The following is a 27,806-nucleotide window of genomic DNA, read 5'->3' on the forward strand; positions in this document are numbered from 1 at the left end:
CTTCGTTTTCTGCAAGATTGTTTAGAACCAATGTCATTTCTTCTTAAAATTTTTTATTATTAAAAATTTTTGGGGGGTGCCCTGGGTCTTCATTGTTGTTTGTGGGCTTTCTCTAGTTGCATCAGAGTGGGGGCTTCTCATTGCTGGGGGCTTCCCATATTGCAGAGCAGAGGCTCTAAAGTGCTGGCTCAGTTTTTGTGGCACAGTGGGTAAGCTGCCCTGATGCATGTGGCATCTTCCTGGACCAGGGATTGAACTGGTGTCTCCTGTATTGGCAGGCAGATTCTCAATTAACCACTGGACCAGCAGAGAAGTCCTTCCTAAAAAGTTTGATGGAAATTCATGAATGAAAACATCTGGGCCTTAATTGTCTTTGTTGAAAGGTTTTTCCCTACAGATTTAATTTCTCTAAAAGATATAATACTATGCAGATTATCTATTTCTTCTTCATTGAGTTTTCATTTTAGTGCCTTTTCAGGTGTTGGTCTATTTCCTATTGAATTTTGGGCATAGAGTTGTTCCTATATCTAATGCTTTTAGGTCACCTAGTTTTCTTGGTTAATCTTGCCAGAGTTTTATCAGTTGTTTTGATCCTTTCAATGAATAGTCTTTTGGCTTCATCAATTTTCCCTGTTTTTGTTTTTTTTTTTTTTTTCTATTCTGTTTCATTGGTTTCTGCTCTGCTCTTTATGATTAAGAAAAAGGAATTTGGGGCTAATCTACATGTTCTAATTAGGGCTGGCTTGTATGTTGGTGTGACTTGTGGTCCCCCCATCCCCAAAGCCACAGCAATCTGCCTTCTGTGGGTCATTTGAGAATCTGATGAAAGTCCTAGATGTCCCCAAGAACACACACAAGGACACACTCAATTTCACACATAGATTTAGGCAGTCCACAGGTGTCAGGCTCAGAACTCGCAGCCTAGAGCCCGAATCTGACAGTGTCAGCTCCCATCGTTCCCACTCAAGACAAGCAGTTTGCTCTGGCAAAATAATCAAGTGATAAAAAACAGAAAGGTAGAAAAAACCCACAGGCCTGGAGGAATTTTCAATTTCATCAAGCCCTAGTATTTTGCCATCTCTGTATTTTTCATCCAAAGCACTTTGCTGGCACCATGCCAGCTGAGTACTGCGTTTTACCCCGTGAGATTCTTTAGGGTAGAGACGGTCCAGCGCACTTCTCGCCCCGTCTGGCCTGAGAGATGCTTAATAAAGGCTTTCTGCCTTCAATTGGCCACTTTCGGCTACTTTTTGACCCTTGACCTCGCTTCAAAAGAGATTTCGGGGGACAGGCCCTAGCAGGCGCCCACCAGCATCTGTGAGCCGTATCCGGGACAGCCAGGGCTGTGCTCAGACACCCTCCCTCCCACGTCTCCCGGTTCCGAGGCGACCCTCGGCCTTCGCGAACTCCAACCCCAGCCTTCAACCCCTCCCAGGTCAACGCCACGGCCTCACCTCCCCGCACTTGCTTCCCGCCCCCTCCACTTGACGGGCGTGTCCGCGGACCAATGAGCGAGCAGTAACCACCCCTGGGGCGGGGCCGAACGAGAACCAATCCCCGCTCCGGGGCCCGCCTGGGTCCAGATGGCCCAATGGGCGGTGGCGGCAGGGTTCGCTGAGGGGACGGGGCTGGTAGGCTCGGCCAACGGGCGTGCACGTCGGCGCCGCGAGGGGCGGGCCCGCGGCGGGCGTGCGGCGGAGAGGCGGTGCAGGGCGGGGGAGGAGGTAAACAAGATGGCGGCGGCGTGTCGGGCGCGGAAGGGGGAGGAGGCCCGGGGCGCCCGCGACTGAGGCGGGGCGCGGCGGTAGCGGCGGCGGGCGCCGGCCGGCAGAGCGGCCGCTTTGCATGGGCTGGGCCCCCGCGCCGCCCCGCCTGCTCCACGCGCGCGGCGGCCGCGGCGCGATACGCGCCGCCCGGGCCCCGGCAACTCCGGGAACCCCGGTCCGGGGCCTGCGGCCTGCGCCGCCTCGGCTGCCCGGAGCCCCGCGCGCCCCGCTGTCCGCGACCGACGGCGTTCGGGCGGAGAGCGAGCGCGGGCTGCCGTTTGGGGCGAGGCGCCCGCCGGGCCCGCGCGGTCGCTGGGTGTCCCGGGCCGGTGTGCGGGCGCCCGGGCGACGGCTGGTTTGGACGAGCCTTGCTCCTTGCAGCCGGCGGGCCCCGGGCAGCCCCGGCGCTGGCGGGAGCTGGCCGAGCTGGACGAGCTGGACGAAGGTGCCCCGCGCGCTCCGGATACGCACCTGCCGGCGTCCCGGGCGCCCCAGACGGCGGGAAACGCCCCCGAGCTGCGCGCCCTGCTCCCGGCAAAGCTCACCTGTCCAGCTCTGGAAGCCCCAGAGCTGGCCTGCGCGGGACCCCGGGCGCGCGCCATGGCCCGCTGGTAATGGACGGCGCGGAGAAGACTCGGCCCGGCCGCGTCCGTGTTCGTTCGAGGGTCTAAAGTCCCTGGAGGATGACCTAGCACTTCCCGGCCCCACCGGCCTCCCGAGGGCCCCCGTGGACGCGCCTGCCCGCCCCGAAGGTCCGAGGTCGGGCGGCCCCCAAACTTGGGACGCTGCGCACGCCCGGCTGCCCGGGCTCTGGACCAGCCGCGCCTTTTGAACTTACGTTCAGTACAATCGTTTCTTTTCCAAGAGGGTTTTCCTTTGTTATTTTTTTTCTTTTTCTCTTATTTTTTCGATTTTGTTGACTTTTAATTTTGGAGAAGGGAATTTTGAGGCGGGGCGGGGAGGGAGAAACAAAAGGAAGAACCGCTCCCCGCGAAGTTCACAAAGGGGATAAGGGACCGCCGGCCGGAGTCGGAGGCCTGGAGTTCAGGATGGAGGTGGCGGACCCGCAGCAACTGGGCATGTTTACAGAGGGCGAGCTGATGTCGGTGGGGATGGACACATTCATCCACCGGATCGACTCCACCGAGGTCATCTACCAGCCCCGCCGCAAGCGGGCCAAGCTCATCGGAAAGTACCTGATGGGGGACCTGCTGGGGGAGGGGTCGTACGGCAAGGTGAAGGAGGTGCTGGACTCGGAGACACTGTGCAGAAGAGCCGTCAAAATCCTCAAGAAGAAGAAGTTGCGGAGGATCCCTAACGGGGAGGCCAACGTGAAGAAGTAAGTCCGGGCTTCCTGGGTGGGGACGCGCGCCGCTGGGCGGCCCCCTTCTTCCCCCTTCCCTCCCTTCCTCTTCCCTTCTCTTCTCGGTTATTTTCTTCCGTCCTCCGTTTCCTTAAGCACCCGAGTCGACCAGCCAGGGAGAGTCGTGGGCAACTCTTTGGGGAACTTTAGTGAAGTCAGGATCGCTCGTTGCGTCCTGCTCTCAGCCGCGGCGGGGCCCTCCTCGGAAGGGGGCGCCCCTCTCCCTCTGTGCCCTCTTAGCTGTCCGGAGGGCTCAGGTACCCGGCGGAGGCGGCCAGCGTTGGTTTGGCTTCGGAAAACCAAAAGCAGTTGGGTTCGGAAAGGGCTCTGCCTGCCGCCAGCAGGTTTCGTCCCAGCGTGAGGCTGTTACTAGGGCCGGGACACGCCATTTGTTTACCTTGTTGGAGGGGGACGCTGCGGTTGCCAAAAATAATTGTTTGCACCGGTTTATCAGTCTGCAGAGGGGAACTTGGCCTTTTCTCACTCGCCTGGGATGTGCCACAGGACACATCCACGACTTGCAGGCTTGGTGGCTCCTGAGAAGTGGGGGTCGGCTTGTGTCCAGGCGAACTTTTTACACAGATTTTTTTCAGGCGCTTGTCTGGCCATAGGCATCCCCAAGGCGGTGGGAGCCCTGCCTCCGTCCTTTATGCTAGTTCTGGAAGGGGACACCCTCTCCTTATCTCTGCTGCCTGGGGATCCCACCCTACCCCAGCCCAAGGCTTTATCTAACGGGCCAGGCGGCAGGACTGGCTGGTGACCTTGGCAGGTCCTGGGAGTGCTGCTCCCTGATCACTCTCACCCCTCCCCCCAGCCCCGCTGCTCTCCGGGCAGTTTGACAGTGAGCGCCCAGCTGCTTTTGTCTGCTGTGGGACACCTGGAGAGCAGGGCAGTGGGGCCAGACCGGTTGCAGACCGTGCCCCAGCCATGGACCCCCAGCAACGGCAGGACCAGGCGTCCCAGAGCCAGCCCAGCCAGTTCTCTGTGCACATCTGCCACCTGCATGGTGAGGGTTAGGCAGGGGCCACCAGTGTCCTGGGTGAGACAGGCCAGGTGACAGTGGGTGCCAGTGCCCTCCTGCAGGCTAAGTTAGGCCACACTTCTGATCCAATCCCCACTCCCTGTTTCTCTGAGTCACCTTTTCTTCTTAATCCAGAAGTGTGTGGGGAAGAGGTGACCCTCGGGCTACCAGTTGGCCACCGCTGTGGTTTGAGGGCCAGTGGGCTTCTGGATGCTGCTGGCAGAAAGGGAACCCCCCCACACACACATTCTCTCCAGGGCTGGTCCTTGTCCTCCTGGCTCCTCTTAGGCCTCATTCCTTGGTCTGTCCCAGGAGTGGGGTGCTGGACTCTTCCAGCCTGGACAAGCCCTCCTGGATGGAGTTGGCGCAGGTCGCCCTAGTGTCTGGTGCCTTATGCTCTGCTGCATCCCAAGCTGGGAGGGGCCAGGCTCATTTCCAGCACCAATTGATGTTTGGTTAGGGCCACCCCAGCCACTGCTGGCCATCCCGGGGGCTTCAGAGAAAGTGGGGCACCCGGAACATCTGCAGATGCCCCACCCTGAGATGAGGGAGAGGTGTCAGGTGGGTGAGTGCCCAGTTCTTCCAAAGGGTGACGCACACCTGAGGTAGCCCCTCCCCATCTGCAAATGTATGTGCCCAAGGTCAAGTTACAGGGCGATCACCACCCAGAGATTCCCTCCTGCTTGGCCATCCGACGGAAGATCACGGCTCCCAGTTCTGGTTTCCTGAGCCATCAGCTGTGGTCTCTGGAACTGTGAAGACAGTGTCCATTGGAGGAAGCCTTGGGGAGACTGAGCCTGGGGAGGCAGGGTGGTTGGCATCCACAGCGGCCTGGGGGTTGCTGTGAGGTGCCACAGCTGCAGGGTCGGGCCCTTTTGTCCGTCTCAGCCCCAGAGGCACAGGTCTTCCCCTCTCGGAGCTCAGCTCTGGCCCCGTGCCGGCTGGCCACCTGTGGGCTGGTGCTGGGAGGGCCTGCTGGGTATGTGCCTTCAGGTTAGAACCCCCGTGCCTCCTTCCTGAATGTCATGAGGGCGAGCCCTGCTCTGAGTGCCCTGTTCCCTTGTCCTGAATCCTGACGATATGTGCTGGACTGTTCTGTGCGGGCATTCAAGCAGGGCCCCAAGATCCAGGCTTCTGGGTCAGCCTTGCTGGCAGGCAGCTACAAAGAAGAAAAAAGGCTCCTTTGTCTTGGAGAGACTTAATAAACTCAACTCCAGACTCTTCTCATGGAGTGAAGTGTCCAGAACTTTCCAGACAAGCCTCAGGAGTCCCGCAGCTCCAGTTGGGATGGACGCATTCCTTACGAAATGCAGTGTGTGACAGAGGAAGTCTCCCCTCCTGTGACTCCTCCCAGGAGGGCTGCTGTGGTTTGTGCTTGTCCCTCTTTGTTCTTTTTTTTTATGTGTGTAAGTCTCTCAGTCATGTCTGACTCTGCAACCTTATGGACTGTAGCCTGCCAGGCTCCTCTGTTCGTGGGTTTTCTACTGGAGGGTATTGCCATGCCCTTCTCCAGGATCTTCCCGACCCAGGGATGGAACCTGGACCCCCTGCATTGGGAGCTTGGACTCTTAGCCACTGGACTGCCAGGGAAGTCATGCTAACTTGTTCTTGTTGTAAAATAGGAACATTCAGAAAAGCATCAAGAAGTGAAAAAGAAAGCAGTTGTCATTTTAACACTGACACCTTTGAACTTCTCTTTACCAATCCAAGGACCTTTGAATGAAAAGGGTCATTTTCCATATAAGTTGTATCTGCTTGTTTTTCCGGTCAGCCACAGAGGCCATGCTGGTGCCTCCCTGGCTGGGAGCAGCCCTGGGGCTTCATGCCTGTACAGATGGTGGGTACACACCCCTCTGCCCTGACCCCTGGGAGGGCAGATGGGCCCAGCTTACAGGATTCTCACCTGTCACAAGGTCCTATTCTTTGTGAGCTTTTCCATCAGCTGTTGAGAAGCAGGGACAGTCTCCATGCTCCCGCCCCACGTTCCCTCTGTGAGAGGGCAGCTCAGGGCCTGTGCCTGCTGTGTGCCTGATGCATGTGCTCGGTGAGCTGTGCAGAGCCGGGACTGGCAACTTGAGGCCCTGCCAGCCTCCTTCTTTATCAGTGTTCCTGGTGCTCCTGCCTTGCGTCCTGGCCCAAGTGCCCAGTGCCAGTCTCCAGGCCAGCAGTGGTGACTGGTGGGCTCTTGGACCCGAGAGTGAGTACTTGGGATTGTAGCTTAGCCTGGACTTTCCTGGCCCTCGTTCCCATCCCAAGTGGCCTCTGCCAGGTCCTGGCATCTGCTGGTACCCCCACTATCCAGGTATTGGTAAAGCTTCCTCCCTGAGGCCACCTGTCATCACTAGGGCACAGCTGCTCCTTGAGGCACCCAGGATCTCATTGCACGTCCTGACTTAGGGGTGACTATATGCAATGGAGCCCAGGGGCCATAGGGACAGCCCAGGCTAGAGCATGGGGGACGCTGGCCCCTCACCCAGAAGCCTGTTGGAAGTCACAGCCCAGTCGCCCATCATCATGTGTCTACTACACAGCTGGAGGTGGCATGTTCTCTGAACAGCTTTAGTGAGACACGTTTTACATGATTTGAAACTCAGCTGTGAGCAGGTAACTCAGGGTCAGGTACTTTCCTGGAGAGTGCGACCACAACCTATCTCTAGTTCTGGAACAGCCCATGTCCGAAAAGGAAGCCCCATCCCTGTCATCAGTTACCCCTGCTCCCCCTCGCAGCCCCTGACAACCAGGAACCCACTCTCTGTGGATCGGCATGTTCTGGACGTTTCCCATCAGTGTAATCACACGCTATGTGTTCTGTGTCTGCTCCTCTCGTGTTCTCAGGTGCATCCACATGATAGCGAGTGTCAGAGCTTCTGATGCTGCCCGTGTGTGTGGGGGGATGTGTATCTGACCCCATCAGTGGATGTGTGGGTCATCCCCTCCTGATGCCCGTGGGTGTGTTGTGTGGACGTGTGTATCCATCCTTAGCAGTAGACGTGTGGGTTATCTACTCCTGTTGCCCCTGTGTGTGGACATGTGTATCCATCCCCATCAGTGGATGCATGGGTCATCCCCTGTTGATGCCCATTAGGAATTGTGGTGCTTGGCAGTTGTGCGAGCACGTGTTGTGTTGAACTTCACTTTTCTTGAGTTTCTCCTCATTTTCGTCTCTTGCCCCTCGCCACATGATTGAAAGCATCAGCAGAAGGACCAAGGGGTGAGGGGGTCTTGCTCAGTGTCCCTCGGCCAGAGCAGCCATCACCCCTTCCTTGCTCTCTGTGGACCCGTCAGCATCTAGAGGGAACGAGGTGGCCGGTCCCGGGGCCCTGAGGTGGGTTGCCATGGGGGCAGCTGCACTCTTCTGTGAACTCCAGTGCTTTAGGACCCGGCTCTTTCATTGCCCTCCCCTTGTGGGCGGTCAGCGAGCCCACCCCAGCTCCACTCTGCTCCCAGCACCACAGGCAGGTCCCTGCGATGCCCGCCCTGAGCAACTGCGGCTGGACCGGAAGGCTTGCTTCCTCTCATTTCACTTCCTGCATCCTGGCTGAGCGCCCGGCTTTCCTCTTTCTTTAAATAATGTTTTTCTTTTTCTCTGGCCAGTGGTGCTATTCCTAGGTGACGAGAACATCTCGGCCCCTGCAGTGCATGTTTCAGGGATCCTCCTGCATCCCCTCACCCACTCGGAGTGTGTGTCTGTGCTGTCTCCGCTGCAGTCCTGGCCTTGTGGGTGTGCAATTCTCTTCTCATAGAGTTTGACACCGTGACCCCTTCCCTGGTGGTGTTGCCCCTTCCTTGGTGTTGACATCGGGCTCACTCACTTCTCAGGAGGCTGATGGGGATGGTCACCTGAGCTGTCCCTATGCCTCAGGAGTTTGGTCTGCACTGGGCCCTGTGTCCCATCCCCGCCCCAGCCTGCGGGCTCTCTATTGAGTTTGCCGCCATGTGCCGCTTTCCCCTCTGGGCTGCAAATCCCGTCCCCGTGGTGGGTGCCCTTGCTGGCCAGTTACCTTAGCAGACATCAAACACTGAGGGAGCTGCCCCAGGACCCCTCCCTGGGGCCCTCTCTCCTGGCACCTCTGCAAGGAGCTGCTTTGTACTCCGACCAGGCAGCACGCGGCAGAGACCCCAGACGCCTCGTCACTACTGTCAGGACAAAGGCTTCCATTTGGGCGGCCTGGGGTGTCCACCTCTCCGTCGGATAGAAGGGGTGGAGAACTTAAAGGCAGGGGAGGGGCCCTGAGTCACCACAGTTGAGCTCTGGCCCTGGGGAGCCGGCAGCAGGCTGGGAGTCAGAGCTATGAGATGATGGGGGAAGGAAGCCTGGGAGCACAGGGCCACTGCCAAGGAGTGCTGGTGGGCCTGGAGCGTCTGAGGGGACCCCCAGGACAGGGTGCCCACGGACCCAGTGCCTGGCCCACAGCAGCCTGGGAAGGCCTGTTGCAGGAGTGAGTGGGACCTGCTGGTCCACAGTGGGCCCAAGCTGGGCAGGCTGAGGGAGGCCCTGCCAGAGGCAGGCTGGGGAGTCTGCTCCCACCCACCAGGACTCACCATACTGCCTTGTCCCCAGGGACACCCAGAGATACTGGGAGACATCGTGGTGGTTGTGTCACGATGTAGGGGGACTCCTCACATCAGAGTCTGCTCCCCACGTACCCACAGAGCCCGCACAGCCAGGGTCAGTACCCAGGTGGAGCTGCCGTGTGTGTGGTCCCTGCTCACCCTGGTGGCCAGATGATGTGAACCCGGGGCTAAGCCTCTGAGTCACCTCCCCCTGCTTCAGTTCAGAGGAGAATTTAGATGTGCATCCTCTTGGCCTAGAGGGGACCCTGGGCAGGGACGGAGCAGCCAGTGGGCTTGCAAGAAGCCACTGTGAAGCTGTGTTTCCTCCTGCAAGTGGAGGGCCTCCTGCGCACTGGCTCTAGGAAGTGGGGGCTCTGAGTGCCGGGCCATGATCCGCGTGGAAGGAGGACCTCCACTATGAGGGCCCAGGATCGTGCACTGGTCTGTGAGGGTGGGGTGTGGGTTTTCTGGAATAGGCGACCTTTTCATGAAATGTGGACAGTGGGAGGGGTGGGAGCTGAGTCTCAAGAGGGCGGGCCCTCACCTGCCCTGATGTTCTTATGTATCACGCATGGGCTTCCTGGTGAGGACTTTACAAAACCTTTATTGAGGTATTACTCACATATCATGCAGTTTCGTGGCACTTGGTATCTTTTTAGTAATGGTCATCTCTGTGTAGGTCCAGGACATTCCATCACCCCAAAAAGAAGCCCTGTCTCCTCTGTCACTCTATCCCCTCCCCAGCCCCTGACAACCAGGAACCCACTCTCTGTGTCTGTGGATCAGCCTGTTCTGGACGTTTCCCATCAGTGGGATCACACCCTGCGTGTCCTGTGTCTGCTTCTCTCACTGAGCATCGTGTTCTCAGGGCCCGTCTATGTGGTAGCAAGTATCAGGGCTTCTCTCCTTTTCAGGGCTGAGGGATGCTCCTGGGTGTGGAGGGACACTGTGTCCACCCTTGGGCTTCCATGCCATGGATGGTGCTGCCATGAGCACATGTGCACATGTCGCATGTTCTCAGTCCTCCAAGGCACATACCCTGAGTGAAGGTGCTGGGTCAGTTGGTGACTGTTCGGCGTTCTTCGAAGCCGCCTCACAGACCTCCGACTTTTCCCCCTTTACTACCACCGGCTCCTGCAGAGAATCCTCAGGAGCTGCACTGGCAACGGGGTGGGGGTGGGGGTGGAGAGGGCTGTCTCTGGAGTCCCAGCTCCCACACCCCTTGTGCTGCCCCTGTGCGCCCTTGCTGTGGTCTCCATGCATCTTCAGTCCAAGTGTTGGATGTTCCTGGTCTTGTTGCTGTGTTGAAGCCCTGCTGGGCTCTGGCAGACCTGGCACCCTCCATGCGGTGCCCTCCACATGTTGGGTGTGCCCGGGCTGCCGGGACTCGACTGACCACCCGTCCTCTCTCCAGGGAGATCCAGCTGCTGAGGAGGCTGCGGCACAGGAACGTCATCCAGCTAGTGGATGTGCTGTACAACGAGGAGAAGCAGAAGATATATCCTGCAGGGGGTGGGGAGCTGGGCATGTCCCCACGGGTGGGTGGGCATATTGGCAGTCTGCTTGGCCTTCCCCTCTCCTCTTGAGCTGCGACTCCCAGAGGCCAGGTCTAGGGGCCTGGGGTCCTGCTGAGGGGTCTATCTCTGACCTTTTAGATGCAGAATTACTGGGCTTTTCACAAAGAGGTGTGGCTGGGGGGCCTCGACCTGACCCTGGCTCCCACCCTTTCTCACTCCCTCCCCACCCCCCCACTATTCCAGCCTTCTCTTCCCCAGGGCCCCTGGGCCTCTATCCCTCACTCCCCTTGGGGGCGAGGCTTAAGCTCCTCCTTGGGATGGAACAACCAGGGGCCTTCATGCTGGGCTGTGTGGCCTGAGCCCGGAGGCGGCACAGAGCTCCACAGGAAGGCGCTGGAGGATCTGTGGAGAGGTGGGGATCCACTGCAATGCCCATGATCCCTCCCAAGTGCTCCTACTCACTCCTCTGGTGCAGCCCCACCCCCAGCATTTGTCTGTGTCCCAGGGCCTGTCCTGTCCAGAGCGGGGTGCTTGCTGCGTATTTTCCTTAGCACGGCCCACGTACATGGTGATGGAGTACTGCGTGTGTGGCATGCAGGAGATGCTGGACAGTGTGCCAGAGAAGCGCTTCCCTGTGTGCCAGGCCCATGGGTGAGTGAACTCGAGCCCCGCCACTGCCCCCGCCCCTGCAGGTCACTCAGGGCCAGGGCCTTAAGGGACCTGGTCCTGTGTTCAGAGAGGTTATTCTGAGCACGAGTGAGATGGAAGTTCAAGTGTGTTTTAAAACTCAGGGCTTTGGCGCCCAGTTTGCGACTGTGTACCCTGGCTGCTGTGCATGCCCTGTGACAGCCCACTGGCTCCTCTCTGCACACACACTGCCCTGCATGCCCGTTGCCTGAGGCTGTGAGGCCTCCTGGTGCTGGGGGAGCCCCTGACTGGGCCTCACTGCCCCAAGGCCAACTTCTCCTGGAGAGTCAGCCCCCAGTTGCTTGGAGGACCAGCTGGCCTGTGGTAGGAGGGGACGGGGGGCAGGGGCGGTGAGCAGCATGGCTCTTTCCAGGCCAGAGACTAGGGTGACAGCACAGCCCAGGTGGCTGGCCCTGGGTGGTGGTCACAGAGCTGTGCCCGCAGGTATTTCTGCCAGCTGGTGGACGGCCTGGAATACCTGCACAGCCAGGGCATCGTGCACAAGGATATCAAGCCCGGCAACTTGCTGCTCACCACTGGTGGCACGCTCAAGATCTCTGACCTGGGTGTGGCTGAGGTGCGTAGGGGGGCCCGGGGCGGACGGGGCACGGGGTCCAGTCCCTGGGGCCATTTCCTAAGGGCTACCTGGCACTGCCACAGGCACTGCACCCGTTTGCTGAGGATGACACGTGCCGGACCAGCCAGGGCTCTCCAGCATTCCAGCCACCTGAGATTGCCAATGGCCTGGACACCTTCTCTGGCTTCAAGGTGGACATCTGGTCAGCTGGAGTCACGCTGTAAGTGCCCTGGGCCTGGTGCCTTTAGCCCAGGGTCCCTCTAACTCACCCAACCCAGCCCCAGGCACTCGGTTCAGACTCCAGGCCTTCACGACCTGCCCCTCCTGGCAGGTCCCCTATGTCTGGGGAGGCCACGGTCAGGAGGCCTGTGGGGAGGGGCACATGCACTGGGACCAGTTGTCCTCTTGCCCACCTCGGCCTTGTGCTGGTGTTCCCCTGCGCGAGTCACCCATCACTGTTCGGGCGAGGCTTTCTGTCCTGACTCCTGGGCCTGAGTTCTTAAAGATACCACAAGTCGCCAGTGATGCTTGGCTCCGACCCAGACTGCCTTGCATCTATCCCTCTATAAGCCCGGCAGCAGCGAGGGGGCCTGTGTTCTCCCACCCAAGGCGAGTTGGTGCTGCAGCCCCGTGAGGCAGCCAATGGTCTGGGCAAAGAGGCATCCGTTTTATTCCACTGAGAGCTCACTGACAGATGTCCCCTGACCCATCCTGTTAGAGCGCGCAGTCCAGTGGCTTTCCGTGTCTTCACAGTGAGCCAGCAGCACTGTGTGTTCCAGACCATCGTCCTCACGTCCGATCCCTGCAGGGGGTGGGGTGTGTGTGTGTGTAGTGGGGGTGGGGGAGTGTGGCAGAGGCTCCAGGGCCACAGGGCAGGCTCTGACTGGTCTGTCCTCCTGGGTCACAGCTACAACATCACAACAGGCCTGTACCCATTCGAGGGCGACAACATCTACAAGCTGTTTGAGAACATCGGGAAGGGGGACTACACCATACCGGGGGACTGTGGGCCCCCACTCTCAGACCTGCTCAGAGGTGAGGCCTTCAGGGTGAATGCTAGGCTGTAGGTGTGGGGGCTCCCGAAGGTCTTCCATAGACCACTGGCTTCTTGAGAGCTGAGCCATCTCTGTGCTGCAGCCGCCTGCACCACCGCGCCCCCCCCCCCCCCCTGCCATGGGAGGTGGGCACAGCCTAGCCAGGCTTGGAGAGCAGCCCGAGTGGAGCATGGGAGGGGTCGCTGGCTCCTTTGGGCTCTGCCACCTGCCCTGGGTCTTGGTTCCACCCTGTCCTGATTACCCATCCCTAGGGGAAGTAACAGTGAGTGGGGGGGTCTCCTGCAGGACCTCTTTCTGCTGCAGTTCCCAGGATGCTCAGCAGGTGGCACTGCCCCCCCCCCCAGGAGCCTGACCCAAGGTGGCCCCCATAAAGCCACACCAGCATCCTGGGGTTTGGCTGAAGTTAGTGTTTTATGTTTTTGTACACCACACATGGCTTATGGGATCCTACTCCCTGACCAGGGATTGCACCCAGGTCCACAGCAGTGAAAGCACAGAGTCTTCACTCCTGGACTGGCAGGGAGCTCCCTGGTGAAGCTAGTTTTGATGATACAGCACATCCAGGATATTGCCTGTGTGACTGGTACCGTCCTAGGTCCTCTGCCCGCAATCCCGGGGCCTTGTGTAACTGACCTGACGTTCGGCTTGTGCCGGACACCTAATCCGTGCTTTAGCCTGTATGTGGCCTACAGATGAACAAGCAGCTTCACAGTCCTGCGTGGCTCCGGAGCCTCCTGATGACGGAGTCACGCCAGTTCTCTGGTTGTTAGTGAAGGTGAAGTGAAGCTGAGCAGCTGCAGTTCAAGTGCTCTGCAGTGGTGCAACCCAGTCCCGCCCTCCACATCAGGGTCACCCTGGCAGCCAGGCACTGGGCTCCCGCCCTCCCAGGGTGTTGTTGGAATGTGGGAGGTGGCAGCCCCACAGACTCAGACCTGGCCCTCCCTGCCCAAGTGTTCCTTGAAGGCTCACAGCCCAACCCCCCACCACACACCCCCAGCCTCCCCCAGCTCTAGCAAGGACTGATGTTTTAGACCTTCTTCATCGAGGACTGATGGGTTGGAATTCTCTCAGTTTTAAGCTTTCTTTGCTCCAGTGACACAGATGATGACCTGTTATTGCCTTCACACTCATAAAACACTTGAAACAGTCCCAAGTTAGGGGGACTTCCCTGCTGGTCCTGTGGTTACAACTGCAAGTTCCCAATGCAGGGGGCCCTGGCTCGATGTCTGGTCAGTGAACTAGATCTCATGCCTCACCTAAGACCCAGTGCAACGAAATAAATAAGAAGCAGCCCCAAGTCTGGCTGATGAGATGGCGGAGGGTCTTGGTTGTCCCTGTCCCCCAGGTCCAGGCAGTGTCCTGTCCTCTCTGCCTGGGCCTGCCTAGAGGTCTTGCCTAGCTGGGTGGCAAGCCTCCTGCCCACAGGTCTCTGGAACACCACCCCAGCCCTGCCTTTGCTCTCCCACAACAGGGCTGTGACCATGATCTTTCCTCTTCTGCACCACTCAGGCTCAGCTCTGAGTGCCAGCATCCCAGAGTTACACTTTTCTGAGAACAGAGCCACCTGCGGGGGGCGGTGGTTGGGGGGTGGCGGGCAGACAGGGACTGTGGGCTCTGCACCCCTGTAGCCCTGCCACCTCAGGGCAGCCCAGCAAGACCTATGGGCTGCCTTGCCCATTCTGCATGTCCGGGTTCCAGGCAAAGGCCTTCACACAGGTTCTAGAGTGTGTCCCCCTGGAGGCCCCTGGTTCTCCTGCTGCCGCCTTGGGGATTTGGGGTTCCGGCAGGAATTGCCAGTCACAGGCTTTGCTGGCCAGAGCCGGGTGGGCACTGCAGGGTCGACCCCTGTGCTTTGTCTTCCTGGGACGTGTGGACAGGTTCAGGATCCCTGGGGTGGGCTCTTGTCCTGTGTTCCAGCCTGCTCCGGTCTCCTTCCTGACCTCGCTTTGCAGCGGGGGCGGGGCTCCGCTCACATGCGCCACGCCCTCCGCCCCCACCCCTCCCAGGCAGGGGCGGGGCCTCTGCCCGCGCTGACCCCGCCCCCGGCTGGTCTCCTGGCAGGGATGCTGGAGTATGAGCCGGCCAAGCGGTTCTCCATACAGCAGATCCGGCAGCACAGGTGAGTCCCTGGCCCGGCTGGGTGCTGGAGGGGGAGGGTCGGGTGCAGGGGTCTTGCCGGCTCAGTCTTTCCTGTTGGCCCCACCCTTCTCCATCTCTGCACGCCACGTAGTTCTCTGTGGGAATTGAGGGTGGTCCCGTGTGGGGAGCCATCCTGGACACCCTGATGCCCTGCTCCCACAGCTGGTTCCGGAAGAAGCACCCACCAGCTGAGCAGCCGGTGCCCATCCCGCCCAGCGCGGACTGCAAGGACCGGTGGCGGGGCATGACAGTGATGCCCTACCTGGAGGACCTGCACGGCTGTGCTGACGACGTGGACGACGAGCTCTTCGACATTGAGGACGACGTCATCTACACTCAGGACTTCACAGTGCCGGGTGAGCCCCGATCGAGGGGAGGGCCGGGGGCTCTGCCCAAGGGTCCAGTGGCCCTCTTGGCGCCAGTGCCCTGCTGATGCCTGGCCTTCTTCCCCAGGTGGCGAGGAGGCGTCTGAGGCAGGGCTTAGAGAGAGAGGCCCACGGGAGAGCCCGTGCTCAGAACTTTCTGGAGAGGAAGCTGAGGCCAGGGCCTTGGAGGAGCTCCAGGCAGAGCCCAGGCCCTAGTGTAGCACCGCCCTGCCCGCACCCTGTGCACTGCGGGCTCTCGCTGACCCTGCCCAGGGTGTGAGGGAGGCTGGGCCACTGCCCCGCCACCGCGTCCGCGGTTCTGTGCTGCCCCAGGGCTGGTTCCACTGGCTCCGCATAAAGGTCTGCCTGCATCGCACGTGAGGTCCTGCTTGCCTCCTTCTGGCTCGTCGGCCAGGACTTAGGTGTTGTCTGTAGAAAGAGCCTGTGTGCAGGGTGGCCTGTGGGCACGGACCCAAACTCCCAGGACATGTCAGGCCTCTGGTGCACATGGTGGCTGGCTGTAGCCATTTCCCACTGGGGTCTTGGGGTCAGGTCAGAGACCCTGTGCTGGGAAACTCGGCCACAGCCCAGTCCAAAGTCAGGCCTCCTGGACCTCTGTTCCTGGCAGGATAGGATCAAGGTGTTCTTTTGGGAGGCACTGGGGCTCTGGGACAGGTGTCTGGCTGGCTGAGTGTGGACCCTGCTGGGCCCCCCCAAGGCCCGCTGGGCACTGACTACACGCTGTCCCTTAAGGCCTATGCCAGAGGCCTGGGCTACTTTTCCTTGGTGTGGAATGTTTGTTCAAGAGCAGTTGTCTGGGCCCAAGCTAGACCCCTAGTCCAGAAATGTCCGTACTCCAGATGGGGGACAAGCCTGCACCGGGATCAGGCAGCTGCCCCTTGCCGAACTGCCCTAGGCCAACGGCAGGCTGTGTTGGGGCTGCTCCAGTCCCGTCTTATGATCTGCTCAGTCCTATCTCATGATCTGCTCACCAGGGTCTCCCTGGTTTGTCCCTCGTCCTGCCACCCACCCTGAGGGGTTTTGCTTGGGCCAGTGCCCTTGGTGCCTTGAGGGCAAGTGGAGCAGATTCCTTACCTGCCGGCCAACCCCCAGCTCTGGTTGCTGTGCTGGAGGCTGAACCCTGGTGGTCTGAGCAGCATTGTGGTACTCGGCGCCCTGGCACTCCCGTCCCCCATTAGAGCAGGCTCCTGACACCCGCCCACCCTGCCATGCTCTTGAGTTCTGACCTGAGTTGCTGCCTGTACACATGCCTAGGTGGCTTCCAGTAAGGTCCAGAGGCCGAGTCAGGCCCCACATGCCGCTGGTGGAAACTCATTCCTGTGTGAGGACCAGACGGGCTCGAGGCAGCTGTGGTGGTTTCCTGGTATCCACGGGAGGAGGGTGTGCTGTGGTCAGCATGGGCTCCTGCACCCCTCCCTCCCCCACCGCTCAGCAGGCACGAAGCAGGGCCCCAGGAACCAGTGAGGGCTGGCAGGCCGTGCAGGAAGGCATGGGGTATGGGAGGCGCCCGAACCTGCCTCTGTGTTCTTTTGTGCCTGGCATGGAGAACCAGGGTGGGCTGTTTCGAGAGAGACATCAAGTCTGGACGCCTGGCTTGAGTACAGCCACTTGTGTTCCACAGGGCCCAGTGGGCTCTGGCCTTCACCCAGGTGAGAGAGCTAAGGCTCGGGCCCCAGGCCTCTGGTCCTCCACCACATTCCCACTCACCTGAGTGCGGAGCCCCTCTCACAGCTGAACGGGCAGGTGAGCGTGGGCTGGGCCTGACTCTGGTCGGTTGGTTCGAAGGCCCGCCCTCCCGCTCCCTGGATGAGGCCCTGTGGCAGGTCAGATGGGACAGGTGGTGGGGGCCCTGGGTTCAGGCAGGAATGATGCAGAGTGTGTGTGCTTTGGGATCCCCAGTCAGCACACTCTGGCCCTCTCCTCTTAAGGTCAGGTTCTGGAGGAGGAGGCTGGGCGGAGTGCACAGAACCGGGTCCTTCCCAAGGCTGTGTGCGTGAATGGCACCGACACCACCCAGCTGAATACCAGGTCGAGGGCAGAGCGCCGGGCCAGCGCCGCCTCCAACCCTGCCCGCAAGGCCTGCTCGGCCAGCAGCAAGATCCGCCGGCTGTCGGCCTGCAAACAGCAATGAGGGTGGCTGCCCGCAGGTAGGATGGGACCGGGACCAGAGGGGTCAGGGGGGTGGGGCACATTGTGGACACTACTGTCTTGGTTTGTGTCACTGTTCCTGGGGTCTGGGTTGCAGTTGAAGGAAGTCACTTTCTGCAGAACACTGGCTACTTGGTGTGGGGCGGGGGCTTGGAGGGGTGTGTGTGCAGGAGGAGGGCCCCTCAAGCTGACAGGCTGTTTTGCAGACCCGAGGGGCTTGCCTCCTGTCCAGCCCAGGGCTGCTCCTGGCATTGGAGGAGTTTGGGGGGTGGGGTAGTGCAGGGGGCTGTGCTCTGACTGAGGCTGTCATTTCTCCCTGTTCCCTCCTCCCAGCCCTGACCACCCAGTCCACAAAGGGCGTTTTGGGTGGGCCTCACAGGTGCTTGCACACTCATTGCCACTCAGGATATGAGCAGTGGGGTGGAGGCCTGAGGGTCCAGCCCCTGTCCATCCATGCCCCCTCTCCCTGGGAGCTGCCCCTGAAATGGCCCCCACAGAACTTACCTGCCAGTATCAGAACCGGTCAGGTAGGGTAGAAGCTCTTTGCAGGGAGGCCTGGATCTGTGGCACAAGGGCCCTGCTTAATCCCACCAGGCGACCAGAGATTCCTGGGGTGGGCCCTTGAGGCAGCGCAGCTCTCCCTGGCCAGTGGAGGTGTCTGACAGCACTGTGTGACTAGGTCTCCATTTCCCCACCCTCTGGAGGGATCCAGGGAGAGCATGCTGCCTGTGACACAGGACCTTGCTTGGCCCAGAAGTGACCCACCTGTGTCCTGGTCTTAGTCCGTCCCCAGGAGCCTGGCCTGGTCCTGCTCAGTCTTCCCATCGACAGCTGGCCTGCTGCTCACTGCCCAGGAAGGCTGCCACAGCGCCCTCTGTGCTGACTGCTCCTCTGGAAGCCAGAGGGTCCTGGAGGGCTGTGGCTGGGGGACAGCAGGGACTGGAGTCTGGCCCTCCCTCGGTAGCCGGTGGACACAACCTCCTGCTGACTGCAATCCTGTGCTGAGCCCCTTCCCCCAGCTAGGGGAGGAGGGAGAGGGCCCGGCGTGGCCCCATGCCAGCCTTCGCCATGCACTTTACGTTGAGACTACTGGTTCTCGTCCACCCCAACTCCTCTTTTTACTCTGCCACTGGTTAGCACCTCCCACACCTGGTGATGTGTTCATATCAACCACAGCCGCAGCGGGATGGGCATGATGTGCAGGCCTGCTGACCCAGATGCATGCCCATGCCCAAGGGAACCAGGCGGCCTCCTTGTGTTTGTTGTTTGGTTGGTTCCTTTTTATTTTTATTTTTTAAACAAAAAATAAAACAGGTGGATTTGAGCTGTGGTTGTGAGGGATGTTTGGGAACTATGGGTGGCAGCATGCTGTCAGGGGATCTGAGCCTGAGCCTGGGTCCCTTTGTGGGTCCCACAGTGGAGGGGCTGGCCGGGCTACCTGCTGGAGACCTGGGCCTCCTAAGCATATTTGCTTCTAGCCATGCTGGATCTCTCTGCTCTCAGCGGGAGCCCGGCCTCCCCAAATTTCCACAGGCCCTTCTGCTCAGCCGGGCCCACAGCTTCACAGCATCGTGGCTAGGGGGTGCCTCATCCCCTTATCCGCAAGATGTCTGCGCTCTCGGGTCCCCAGAAACAACCCAGAGCAAGCAAGAGTATGCAGTAAATATTTATAATCAACCAGAAAACAGAACACAAATTCCATCACTGGATGGTACACAGACTGCAGGAAGCTTCGAAAGGAGGGGCGGGGCAGGGCGACTCGGCCGCTGGCGAGGGCTGCCCCATCTTTTGGCAATAAATAAAGCTTGGGAAACTTGAAACCTTGACCATTTGGGTTTTATGTCTCAAAACACTGGTGAGTCCTGGCGGCTCTTTGGACGGAGCGGTTACGGGGCGTGCGGCCCGCTCAACATGCGGAGGGCGGGTGTGGGGTGCAGACACGGGGAAGGAGCGAGGTGGAAGGCGTGTGCAGGGCTGGGGGCGGCGGCAGCGGTTATTGCTCGGGGGTGTGTGGGGGGGGTGCGGACTGCCGCGAGCACTCGCCGCGGTGAGGTAAACGGCTTCGAAGGGTTGGTGGCTGCGGCCTCGAGCTAACCTCCTAGCCAGGGACGGCTCAATCAAGAGATTGAGCTTTGACGCCCTGCGGTCCCTGCGCTTGTGTCTTGGCGCAAATCGTGGCGCGTGCGCTTCGAGCGAATCTCGAGGCTTCATTGGTCTCTGGAAGAGGCGCTGTGCGCATGCGTATTGCGCGGTAGGCCCGTATCACACCGTCTGGATGCAAGCCCTGCGCATGCGCTTTCCGTATCTATGTGCCAGAGACGCAGCGCCGCGCACTTGGCAACCCCCGTCAACACCCCGAGGCCACAGTCTGGGGCCAAGGGAAGTTGAGTGTGGCCCTCGGGACCCCAGGGTTAGAATCCCCCACACTCCCTCTAGTCGACTCTACCAAGTGCCTGGAGGGGACTGTGCGTGCGCTCGTTGGGGCGCCTGGGGAACCGCGCTGGTGCTCCAGGCCCGCGGTCCCAGCGCAGGCGCGCCGGGGCGTCGCACCCCAGGTATGTTCGGCACCGGGGCCCCGCCGGTGCCGAATAAGCTGACGAGGTGGGCACGGGGCGCAGGCTTAGACCGGGCTGTGGTCAGGGGACGTGGGCGCGGCCGTGGCCAACGCAGGGGCCACGGCGACCGGCTGGGCCAGCCGCGGTGGGAAGAGCCTGTCGTCGAGGCTGGCCGCCAGCTTGTCCAGCAGCGCACCCGGGGTCCCAGCGCACAGGCCGGACCCCGGGCATCCACCACCGGGCTCCTCCTCGATGACGGGGATGGAGGACGTGGCCGGGTCATCACCTGCTCTGCCGTCGGGCGGGCAGTCGACACTGTCTCCGCGGCGCAGGGGTGCGCGCGCGGGGCGGGGGGCACCAGATTGGGCCGTGGATGGGGTGGGGGGCGCAGCGCGTGCTCCAGGGTCGCTGTGCTGCCGGCCCCGCTGCTGCCACTGCTTGCGTGCATGAGGGTGCGGGTGCGCGCGCGCCCTATGGCGTGCTGTGGCAGACAGGGCGTCGTCGAAGTGCGGGTCGTGGCGTAGAAACTCGTGGAACAGCGCGTCTGTCTTCTCATCGATGCTGTAGTCGCGGCGCGGAGCGCGGCGAGGCCAGGCACGCGGGCTGCGGGGACGGACGGGTGTCTCTGGTGCGGGGCTCTCGAAGCTGCAGCCCACGGTGGCCTCGCGGCCTGCACTCGTAAAGGAGGAGCGCTTCTCGGGCGCGCTAGGGGGCCCATCATCCCCCACACCGCGGCCTTCGATGCTGGCATAGCCGCTGTCCATCTGCAGCAGCTTGCGTGGTCCGCCCGTCTCTCCATCCGCCGGCCGCGGCATGGGTGTGGGTGGCGGCGAGGGCGGTGGAAAGACGGGTGCGGCGCCCCCGGAGCCCGAGCCCGAGCTGTCGCCACTGCGCACCGAGTCACGGTCGTTGCCGCTGCTGCTGTGGTCTGAAGAGGCAGCCGCGTGCAGCTCGAGCGAGGCGCGCAAACTCCAGATATCGCGGTAGATGGTCGGGGCCTGCTCGAGCCCCGCGTCTCGCTCTCCATCTGAGTCTTGTAGCTGTTCAGGCCCCGCGATGATGCCACGCTCTAGGGGGGACTCAGGGCTCGCTCCACCTGCGGCGCCCACCTCCTCGGCTGCCTCTAGCCTACAAACCAGGCCGCAGTCAGGAGGCTGCATTGGCCCCCCTTCTTCCCCCCGCCCCGCGTCCCCTCCCCGCCCCCTCTTGACCACCCTGCTTCTCGGTCCAGGACGATGGGCACAGATGGGAACCCTTTAGGCTTGGCCGGGCTGTGGAAGATGATGTTTCTGAGTGCTGCCTGTCCACTTTGGCCTGGATGCTCTTGGGTTAACCCAGAGCCGTCCTGGCGCCTGCCAGTTCAACCAGGGTCTTACAGGAGAGATGGGAGGGAGGTTCAAGAGGGAGGGGATATATGTATAACACGTATATCTATGGCTGACTCATGCCGATGTATGGCAGAAACCAACACGATTTGTAAAGCGATTATCCTTCAATTAAAAATAAATAAAATGTTAAAAGAAAATGTGACCAGGGCATCTGCTGGTAGTGCAGGGGGTTGGCCCCTCGCCCTGAAAGAGTTAAGGTTCTTCTCAGGAAATGCCTTCTTACTAAGAACTTCGTGTACCAAGGGGTTGCTGGGGTTGGATTGGACCAAGTGGAGTCCACCTGAGCCCGGACACCTGGGTGACCCCTCCAGGGGCCCCCACCACAGATTGACAGGGACCCAGGAGGAAGATAACACATAGAAAGTGTTGTGATCTCCCTGACCAGGAAGCACCCAGGACTTGGAAGCCTGCCCTGCTCCTTGGGTCCAGTTGTCCATCCTGCTGACAGGGGCCCAGAGTTTCCTGGGAGTTGCCCTTAGGCTGAGGGAGAGGGTGGCACCCCCAGAAGTGGTGATAACAGTTTCTGAGTAGCAGCTGTCCAGCCCCAGGAGCACCAGCAAGCGGGAAGTACCCTGGGTCCACAGCAGAGACCTTCACGCCCTAGGCTTCAGCAGGATGCAGGGGCCCCACCCATCCCTCAACCCTTGCCCATTCTCCCCCACTTCCCTTCTGCAGCCCATGCTGGAGAGATGGCCCCAGTGAGGCAGCCTCCAGGAAGACTGTGGAGCCAGAGGGACTCGACCGCCCGTCCTCGGGGCCACCTATGGGGGATGGGATGGGGCAGGGGCCCACAGGTCCACCCCAGCACCTCTATCTACTGAAAAATACCTGCCGAGACTGGGGGGCGGGCTGGTGGGGCTGGCCAGAAAGGGGCGGGGGCTTGGGAAGACCATGGTGTCACCCGCGCTGGCAATGTACTGGATGAAGTCCACGTGGGGGGCATCCCCTTCCTCCTGCTCCATGCTCTCACTGGCTGCCCGCTGCCGCTGGAAGTGGTGTCGCTTGGGGGAGCCTGTGTAAAGGAAAACCGACCACCTGCCTAAGCCCCTCCTGGCACCAGGCCCACTGCCCACATCTGAGCCAGGCCAGCAGACACCAGCCTGGACCAGGTGAGTGTCTATCCCACCCTGTGGTGCAGCTGGGAAACGAAGGTGCTGAGGGTCGGAAGACCAGGACCAAGCCCAGCGGCCAGGGTGGGCATGCGTGGAGGTGCCAAGGCAGCAGGCAGGTGTGGCCAGAGCAAGGACTTGTCCTGGTCATCAAGTAAGACACGGCCTGGCTGAAGGGTGAAGGTAGGGCCAAGTAAGAGACAGGGGAGGGGGAGAGGTGATGCTCTCTCCTGCCAGCTCCAGATCCCACCTCACTGGTGGGCCAGGGAAACTGGTGGTAGAGCCTCAGGGGTGGGGATGGTAGTAACCCAGCAGACAGGTTCTGCGTGCTTCTTGTGTGCATTTGCCTGTAATCACCTCTGGAATTACAGGCTCCACCTAGGCTCCCAGTGGGGCAGCAGGACAAGCCCTCCCCTCCCCTTCCCGGCCAGGAGCACTCAACCAGAAATCAGCCCTCCCTCGCCCCATGGCGCCGGAGCCTGGCTCCAACAAGGTGCTGTCCCTAATCCCCTCACCCTGCCTCTCCTGGCACTGGGACCCAGGGCAGTAAGTGCCCTAGCAGCCTGGCCCTTCTGAGCTCCAGTGAGCAGCATTGGTCCCAGGAGTTGGTGCCACACCCACCACCGCCACCCCCGACCTGCATGGCCCCTGGGTTGAGGTTTTAGAAGCCCTGTGTCCAGGGCACCATGAGGAGGGGTCTGCAGCATCAAAGGCTGACCACCTGTGGTTGTAAATAAAGTTTTACTGGCACACAGCCATACCATAGTACATGTCATCTAGCTGACTACAGCGCCAGAAACACTGTACGAGGCCTCAAGGGAGAAGCTCACTGTTGTCCGCTCTAGCTGGACAAGCCCTGGCTTTACTGGCTCACTGTGTGCAGCCCCGGTCATCCTCCTGACCAGCTTGTGGGCCAGATGCCCACTAGTGAGCAGATGATGCTGGCCAGTCTGGGGTGGGGACTGGGGACCACCTCCCCACCCGCCCCCGACGGTGCAGAGCCACCTGCTGCTCCACATCCCCCTGGGCCTCACTCCCCACCAGCGGCTGCAGCTCACCTCTTGTGTCCAGACTGGATGCCCGCTGGCTGGGCTCCAGTTTCCATTTCTTGACCTTGAAATAGGGGCTGGCCCCGTCCAGGCTAGCATGGCGCCTCAGGCGGGTGAAGAACTGCAGGACGGGGCCTGCCCCAGAGCCTGGGCCCGCCTCCCCAGGCCCTGCTGCAGCCCCCTGCACACCAGGCTTGGCGCTCCTGGCCCCAGTGTCCAGCTGTGAGAGAAGAGAGATGCTCTGAGATCCGCTAACCCCTCCCTGCTGCCCGAGTGCCCGCCTGGCTTGGGCCACTTGTCACTCACTTGGAGTGCAGAGGAAGAGCAGAGAGCTGGGGCTGGGTGGGGGCCACGCTAAACCAGGGGGGGCTGGGCCTCTCCCCAACCCCCAGACCTTGCCTGAGAGGCTCTCCAGGCAAAGGCCAGCTCTGTCTTGCCCAGCCCAGAACAGGACAGGGTAGGGGGTGTCCTGTCCCACAGCCTGGGATGGTCCTGACCATGCCCTCTCCAGCTGCTGGACAATCCTGGAGGAGGTGAGCCAAATGCACGTGGGCCCCATGTATAACCTGACCCTCTTCCTCCCGGGGCGGGGACCAGGTAGAGGCCCATAGGCTGACCCATGCTGGAGAGGGGCAGAGGACGGAGCTGGGGAGGCCTCACCGAGCTGCCTTCCCCGGAGTCACTGGAGGCCGAGGGGCTGATCCCGAAGTTGGCAGGGCCCACGGCCGAGTTGTAGGGGTCACCTGGCAGGGCGGAGCTGGGGCCCACGGAGCGGCCGGTGAGGGCCTTCCCCGGGGGCTGTGGGACAGAGCCAGGGGGGAGGAGGAAGCAGTGACAGGTCAAAGAGCATGGGTGGGTGAGGGGGCGTGCTGGACCCCCACCCACTGGACCTGGCCAGGCCCCACTTCCCAGTCTGAGGTGAGGGGCACAGCTGGGGGAGGGTGTGGGTGGGCAAGGTGGTGCCTGCTGGGTGGGGGTGGGGTTGGGGTCCCACCCCTGAGCTCCGGGCCACCTGCCACCTGACTCACCTGGAATATGGCAAGGCTGGCCTTGGGGACAACCGTGGAGTGTGGTGTGGCAGTTGCACTGGCCTCACCAGAGTCACACTCGTGAATGGTGACGATCTTGAGGGGCGGCAGGTGCAGGTGGGTGAGGCGGGCATTCTTCAGGTGGTGGAAGTCCCCCTCCGTCAGGGTGTACCTGCGCCCAGCGCGCCTGCCTGTCACCTCGGGCAAGCCGGGCCCCCACACACACTCCAGTGCCCTCTCCAGCCCCGCTGTCACTGCCCACCAGGTGCTGGGGAGGGCGGGGGCGGCAAGGCGAGTTCCCAGGTTAGCCGCTGCACTGGCCCTCCTTACCGGCGGCCCTTGTCCTGCGCCTTCCGACTCTGCTCAAACAGGGCTGCTTCATTGAAGGACACCCGGCGGCCGGTGGAGCTGGTGGACAAGAAGCGCTGGGTCTCGGTGTCCTGACCCTCCGGATCCTCCCCCCTGAACTCGGGGTCTGCGAGGAGAGCCAAGAGAGGGTGGGCCACGAGTGGGCCGGCAGGCGACTAGGGAGGGGAGTGGTTGGGAAGGGAGCACAGAGGGCCCGGCTAACCACCAGGGGCGGGGCAGGGTGGGAGGGTGGACGGGCACTCGCTCATCCGCTCACACACTCACTCACGCAGCACGCGCCTGTGAGCACCTACGCGTGGGCTTAAGGAAACAGAGATGAGTCGGAATCGAGCCGCGCCCAGTCTGGTGGGGGAGACAGACAGACACAGATGGTCAGGCGGCCCAAGGGGGGCGGCTGCGGGGTGGCCAGGTGTGGGCAGACAGGCTGGGACAGGGCCTGGAAGGGAGCCTCACCTTGGGTGGGGTGGGCACCGTTGTCCAGGTAGGTGGTGGTGGTCTTCTCTGCTTCCTCTGGGGCTCTGGGGAGTGCAGCGAGAGAGCACAGTGGGCCTGAGGACCCAGATTGGCTGCCCTCCCTGGGGCCCCAGCAGGGCTCCCAACAGGCAGCATCCCGAGCTCACTGGAGCCTGGGCACTGTCCTTTAGAAGTACGCCTGCATGCCTGCACCTGCTCTTAGGGGAGCTCTCACGCTGACCTGTCCCAGTTCCCCGAGGGGGTGGGGGAGAGGGGACTGCGCACCTGTGGAGGCGTCGGTGCGCCTCCCAGCAGCGCCTGCAGAGCAGAAGCGCACCCGACAGCACCGCGAGGGCGCCCCCGACAAAGAGCGCCATCACCACCATCAGCAGCAGATAGCTGTCCAGGATTGGGCCAGGCTCTGCCTGCGGGGCCAGCAGGTCAGGGGTCAGGGCCAGTGGGCATGACCTCTGGCAGCCCCGTCCCCCCCTTTCCCCCCATCCCTCACTCACTGTAGGGCGATCCGTGGCGTTGTCCCACGTCGTGGTCAGGGCAACCGTGGCGGTGGTGGTGGCAGCGGCGGCCGTGGCCATGGTGGCCGTGGGCTGCATGATGAGGCTAGGAGGAGGGGTGGGGGGCGGAGGCAGGGCCTGCTCAGCTCCAGCTCCCGCGTTCCCTCTCCCGTCTTCCTTCCCGGGAGCGGGAGCAGGGGCCCACACAGGGCGGTGACTCACAGAGTGGTGGTGCTGGGGGAGCCACGAGGCAGCCCCCACCGGCTCAGATCAGACCTCCATGTCCCCATCTTTGTAAAGGAGGAGGCGCGTGCGTACCAATAGCCAGCTTCCCCAGCCGGTGGGGCCAGCCCGGCAAGGTGGCGCAGGCCGGGAGCCCTGCCCAGGAGAGGGGAAACTGAGACCCGAATCAGCTCACTACCGCCAGACCCCAGGGTTCTGGGGTCCGGCCTGCCCCATCCGGGGAGAGGGAGGGGCTGCCTCGGCCCCAGGAGACGGCTTCCAAAATAGCCGGGACTCGGACCATCCGCGGGGCTGTCCAGCCAGGGGAGGGGGCGGAGAGGCCGAGCCCTGGGATCCCCAGGTCACGACTCCAGGAGGTTCAGGACTCACTCCGCCCAGCGCTAGTGGGAGTGACAAGGCCAAAGGAGGCGCATCTGTTCCCAACCCTCAAGAATCTGGTTCCCATGGTGACTGAGCTAGCAGGCCGAGATGGGGGGGGGGGGGGAGGGGGAGGCGGGTTGCCAGGGAGCATTGGGGAGGGGAGGGGGCGCGGGGGAGGGAGGCCTCCTACTGGGGCGGCTGGAGCCAGCCCGGGGCGGCAAGATGGCTGCTGCCGCCGCCGCCCGCCGGTGCCGGCCGCTGGCGTGCCCCCGCCGCACCCTTCCCTGCCGGAGCCGGCTGGCTCCACGTCTGCCTGACGCTGGGGGCACCGAGATAGGAAGGGTCTCAGATCTCAGCAGAGGGACTGCCTGGACGTTGCACCTGACCGCCCTCCCCAATGCGCCCTCCCGGTGGGAAGGACCGGCGGCTGCACTCTGGATTGTCAGGGAACGGAGTCTGGGGCAAGGATGACCAGCAGCTCTGAGTGGGCACTGCGCGCGGCCCCTGCCCACAGGAATGGGAGACTGTGCACAGGTTCCAGCGCCCCCAATCCATCGGGGTTTTCACCCAACTGGACGAAGGGAGGCGGGGACCGAGGCCCATAGCAGGGGAGGGGCCTGGCAAAAGCCAGGTGTCCTCGGCACTTCGGGTCAGAGGCTGGTCGCGGGTCCCCTGCATCCATGGGGGAGGGGGCCCCTCTATGTAGGTCGGGAAATGAGTTCAGGCTAGAGGAGGAGGTGGCAGAGGCACAGAGACGTTGACAGGAGACCAGGAAAGACAGTAGGAGGCCCAGGGGTAAGGGAGGTGGGCTTCTAGGGGGCAGTCGGGGACGTGAACCTAGGGCGAAGGTTGGCCACAGGCCACCCTTAAGACCCGCGGGGTCTCGGCTCCGGATCGGGCTCACCATTGCGCCCACCCCCGCGTCCCCAACCGGCCCCGGAGATGGGGATGGCGAGAAGTGAGATGCAGATAACCGACTTTGGGCTTGTCTCAATCTCGGGCTAAGCCAGGGGGCGGAAATGCCACGGCTCTGGCCGAATCTCTCAAGGGGAAACAGGCTGCGGTGGGCGTGGGCGAGGGTCCCTATCACGGGCGCTGAAGTTCGGGTGCAGAGCGCTAAAGATTGGCCCCCACGCCGACCACGGCTCCTCCGCTCTCAGCCTCCGGCCTCGCCGCCTCGCGGGCAAGGGCCGGAGATCTCTAGCCAGAGCTAGCCGTGCGGCCTCGCCCTGCCCCCCGCCCGACCCAGTGCAACCCCAGGCCCGCACGCGCCTACCTCAGCGCCGGGGTGCGCGGCCCATGGGCGGCGGGCAGGCGGCTGCGCGGCGCTCCCGGCTGGCTCCGGCGCCCGGTAGCGGCGGTAGCAGCAGGAGGAGAATTTATGAATGGAGAGCGCGGCGCGCGGGGGAGGTAGGCGCGAGAGGAGGGGCTGCACACGTGATCGCGTTGGCTGCTAGCCAGCTCCGACCAGCTCGGTGCCGCCCGGTCCCCGGCCGGCCGCCCCAACCGCACTCGCCACCGCGTCTC

General features: G+C 61.8%; 2 protein-coding genes across 12 annotated transcripts; one reads left to right on the top strand and one right to left on the bottom strand.

Moving 5' to 3' along the window:
* Positions 1–1,745: 1,745 nt before the first annotated feature.
* On the top strand, positions 1,746–19,033 carry STK11 (serine/threonine kinase 11). Of its 7 annotated transcripts, none has more exons than XM_070793493.1 (10): positions 1,746–3,105; positions 10,119–10,202; positions 10,783–10,872; positions 11,353–11,485; positions 11,569–11,705; positions 12,393–12,520; positions 14,602–14,659; positions 14,842–15,035; positions 16,999–17,212; positions 17,918–18,067. In XM_070793493.1, exons 1-10 carry the CDS (start codon positions 2,816–2,818, stop codon positions 17,943–17,945), a joined length of 1,356 nt encoding a protein of 451 aa, XP_070649594.1. In that variant the 5' UTR covers positions 1,746–2,815; the 3' UTR covers positions 17,946–18,067. The 7 variants fall into 7 exon arrangements, with proteins under 7 accessions (XP_070649594.1, XP_070649593.1, XP_070649598.1 ...); XM_070793492.1 differs by having other exon boundaries at positions 17,926–18,051; XM_070793491.1 differs by having other exon boundaries at positions 1,749–3,105; positions 17,996–19,033.
* CBARP (CACN subunit beta associated regulatory protein) lies at positions 18,867–27,806 on the bottom strand. Of its 5 annotated transcripts, none has more exons than XM_070793488.1 (10): positions 27,556–27,806; positions 25,677–25,782; positions 25,450–25,589; positions 25,165–25,229; positions 24,673–24,817; positions 24,343–24,514; positions 23,975–24,112; positions 23,324–23,534; positions 21,985–22,168; positions 18,867–20,896 (listed from the first exon to the last, which is right to left on the bottom strand). In XM_070793488.1, the coding sequence occupies exons 2-10, from the start codon at positions 25,773–25,775 to the stop codon at positions 19,834–19,836; spliced, it is 2,217 nt and encodes a 738-aa protein (XP_070649589.1). In that variant the 5' UTR covers positions 25,776–25,782; positions 27,556–27,806; the 3' UTR covers positions 18,867–19,833. The 5 variants fall into 5 exon arrangements, with proteins under 5 accessions (XP_070649589.1, XP_070649590.1, XP_070649588.1 ...); XM_070793489.1 differs by lacking the exon at positions 27,556–27,806 and adding an exon at positions 25,899–26,361 and having other exon boundaries at positions 23,975–24,071; positions 24,343–24,438; XM_070793487.1 differs by lacking the exons at positions 25,450–25,589; positions 27,556–27,806 and adding exons at positions 24,980–25,053; positions 25,899–26,360.

This window comes from Bos indicus, chromosome 7 (assembly GCF_029378745.1).
Source record: "Bos indicus isolate NIAB-ARS_2022 breed Sahiwal x Tharparkar chromosome 7, NIAB-ARS_B.indTharparkar_mat_pri_1.0, whole genome shotgun sequence".
NCBI classification, from domain to species: domain Eukaryota; kingdom Metazoa; phylum Chordata; class Mammalia; order Artiodactyla; family Bovidae; genus Bos; species Bos indicus.

Coding starts and splice junctions, on each gene's coding strand:
- STK11 (XM_070793491.1), top strand. CDS start 2,816: ATGGAGGTGGCGGACCCGCAGCAACTGGGCATGTTTACAGAGGGCGAG. Junction 10,203..10,782: donor AACGAGGAGAAGCAGAAGAT/ATATCCTGCAGG, acceptor AGCACGGCCCAC/GTACATGGTGATGGAGTACT. Junction 12,521..14,601: donor ACTCTCAGACCTGCTCAGAG/GTGAGGCCTTCA, acceptor GTCTCCTGGCAG/GGATGCTGGAGTATGAGCCG.
- CBARP (XM_070793486.1), bottom strand. CDS start 25,966: ATGGGGACATGGAGGTCTGATCTGAGCCGGTGGGGGCTGCCTCGTGGC. Junction 25,230..25,449: donor GCGCACCGACGCCTCCACAG/GTGCGCAGTCCC, acceptor TGCACTCCCCAG/AGCCCCAGAGGAAGCAGAGA. Junction 24,818..25,164: donor CGGTGCCCACCCCACCCAAG/GTGAGGCTCCCT, acceptor CTCTCCTCGCAG/ACCCCGAGTTCAGGGGGGAG.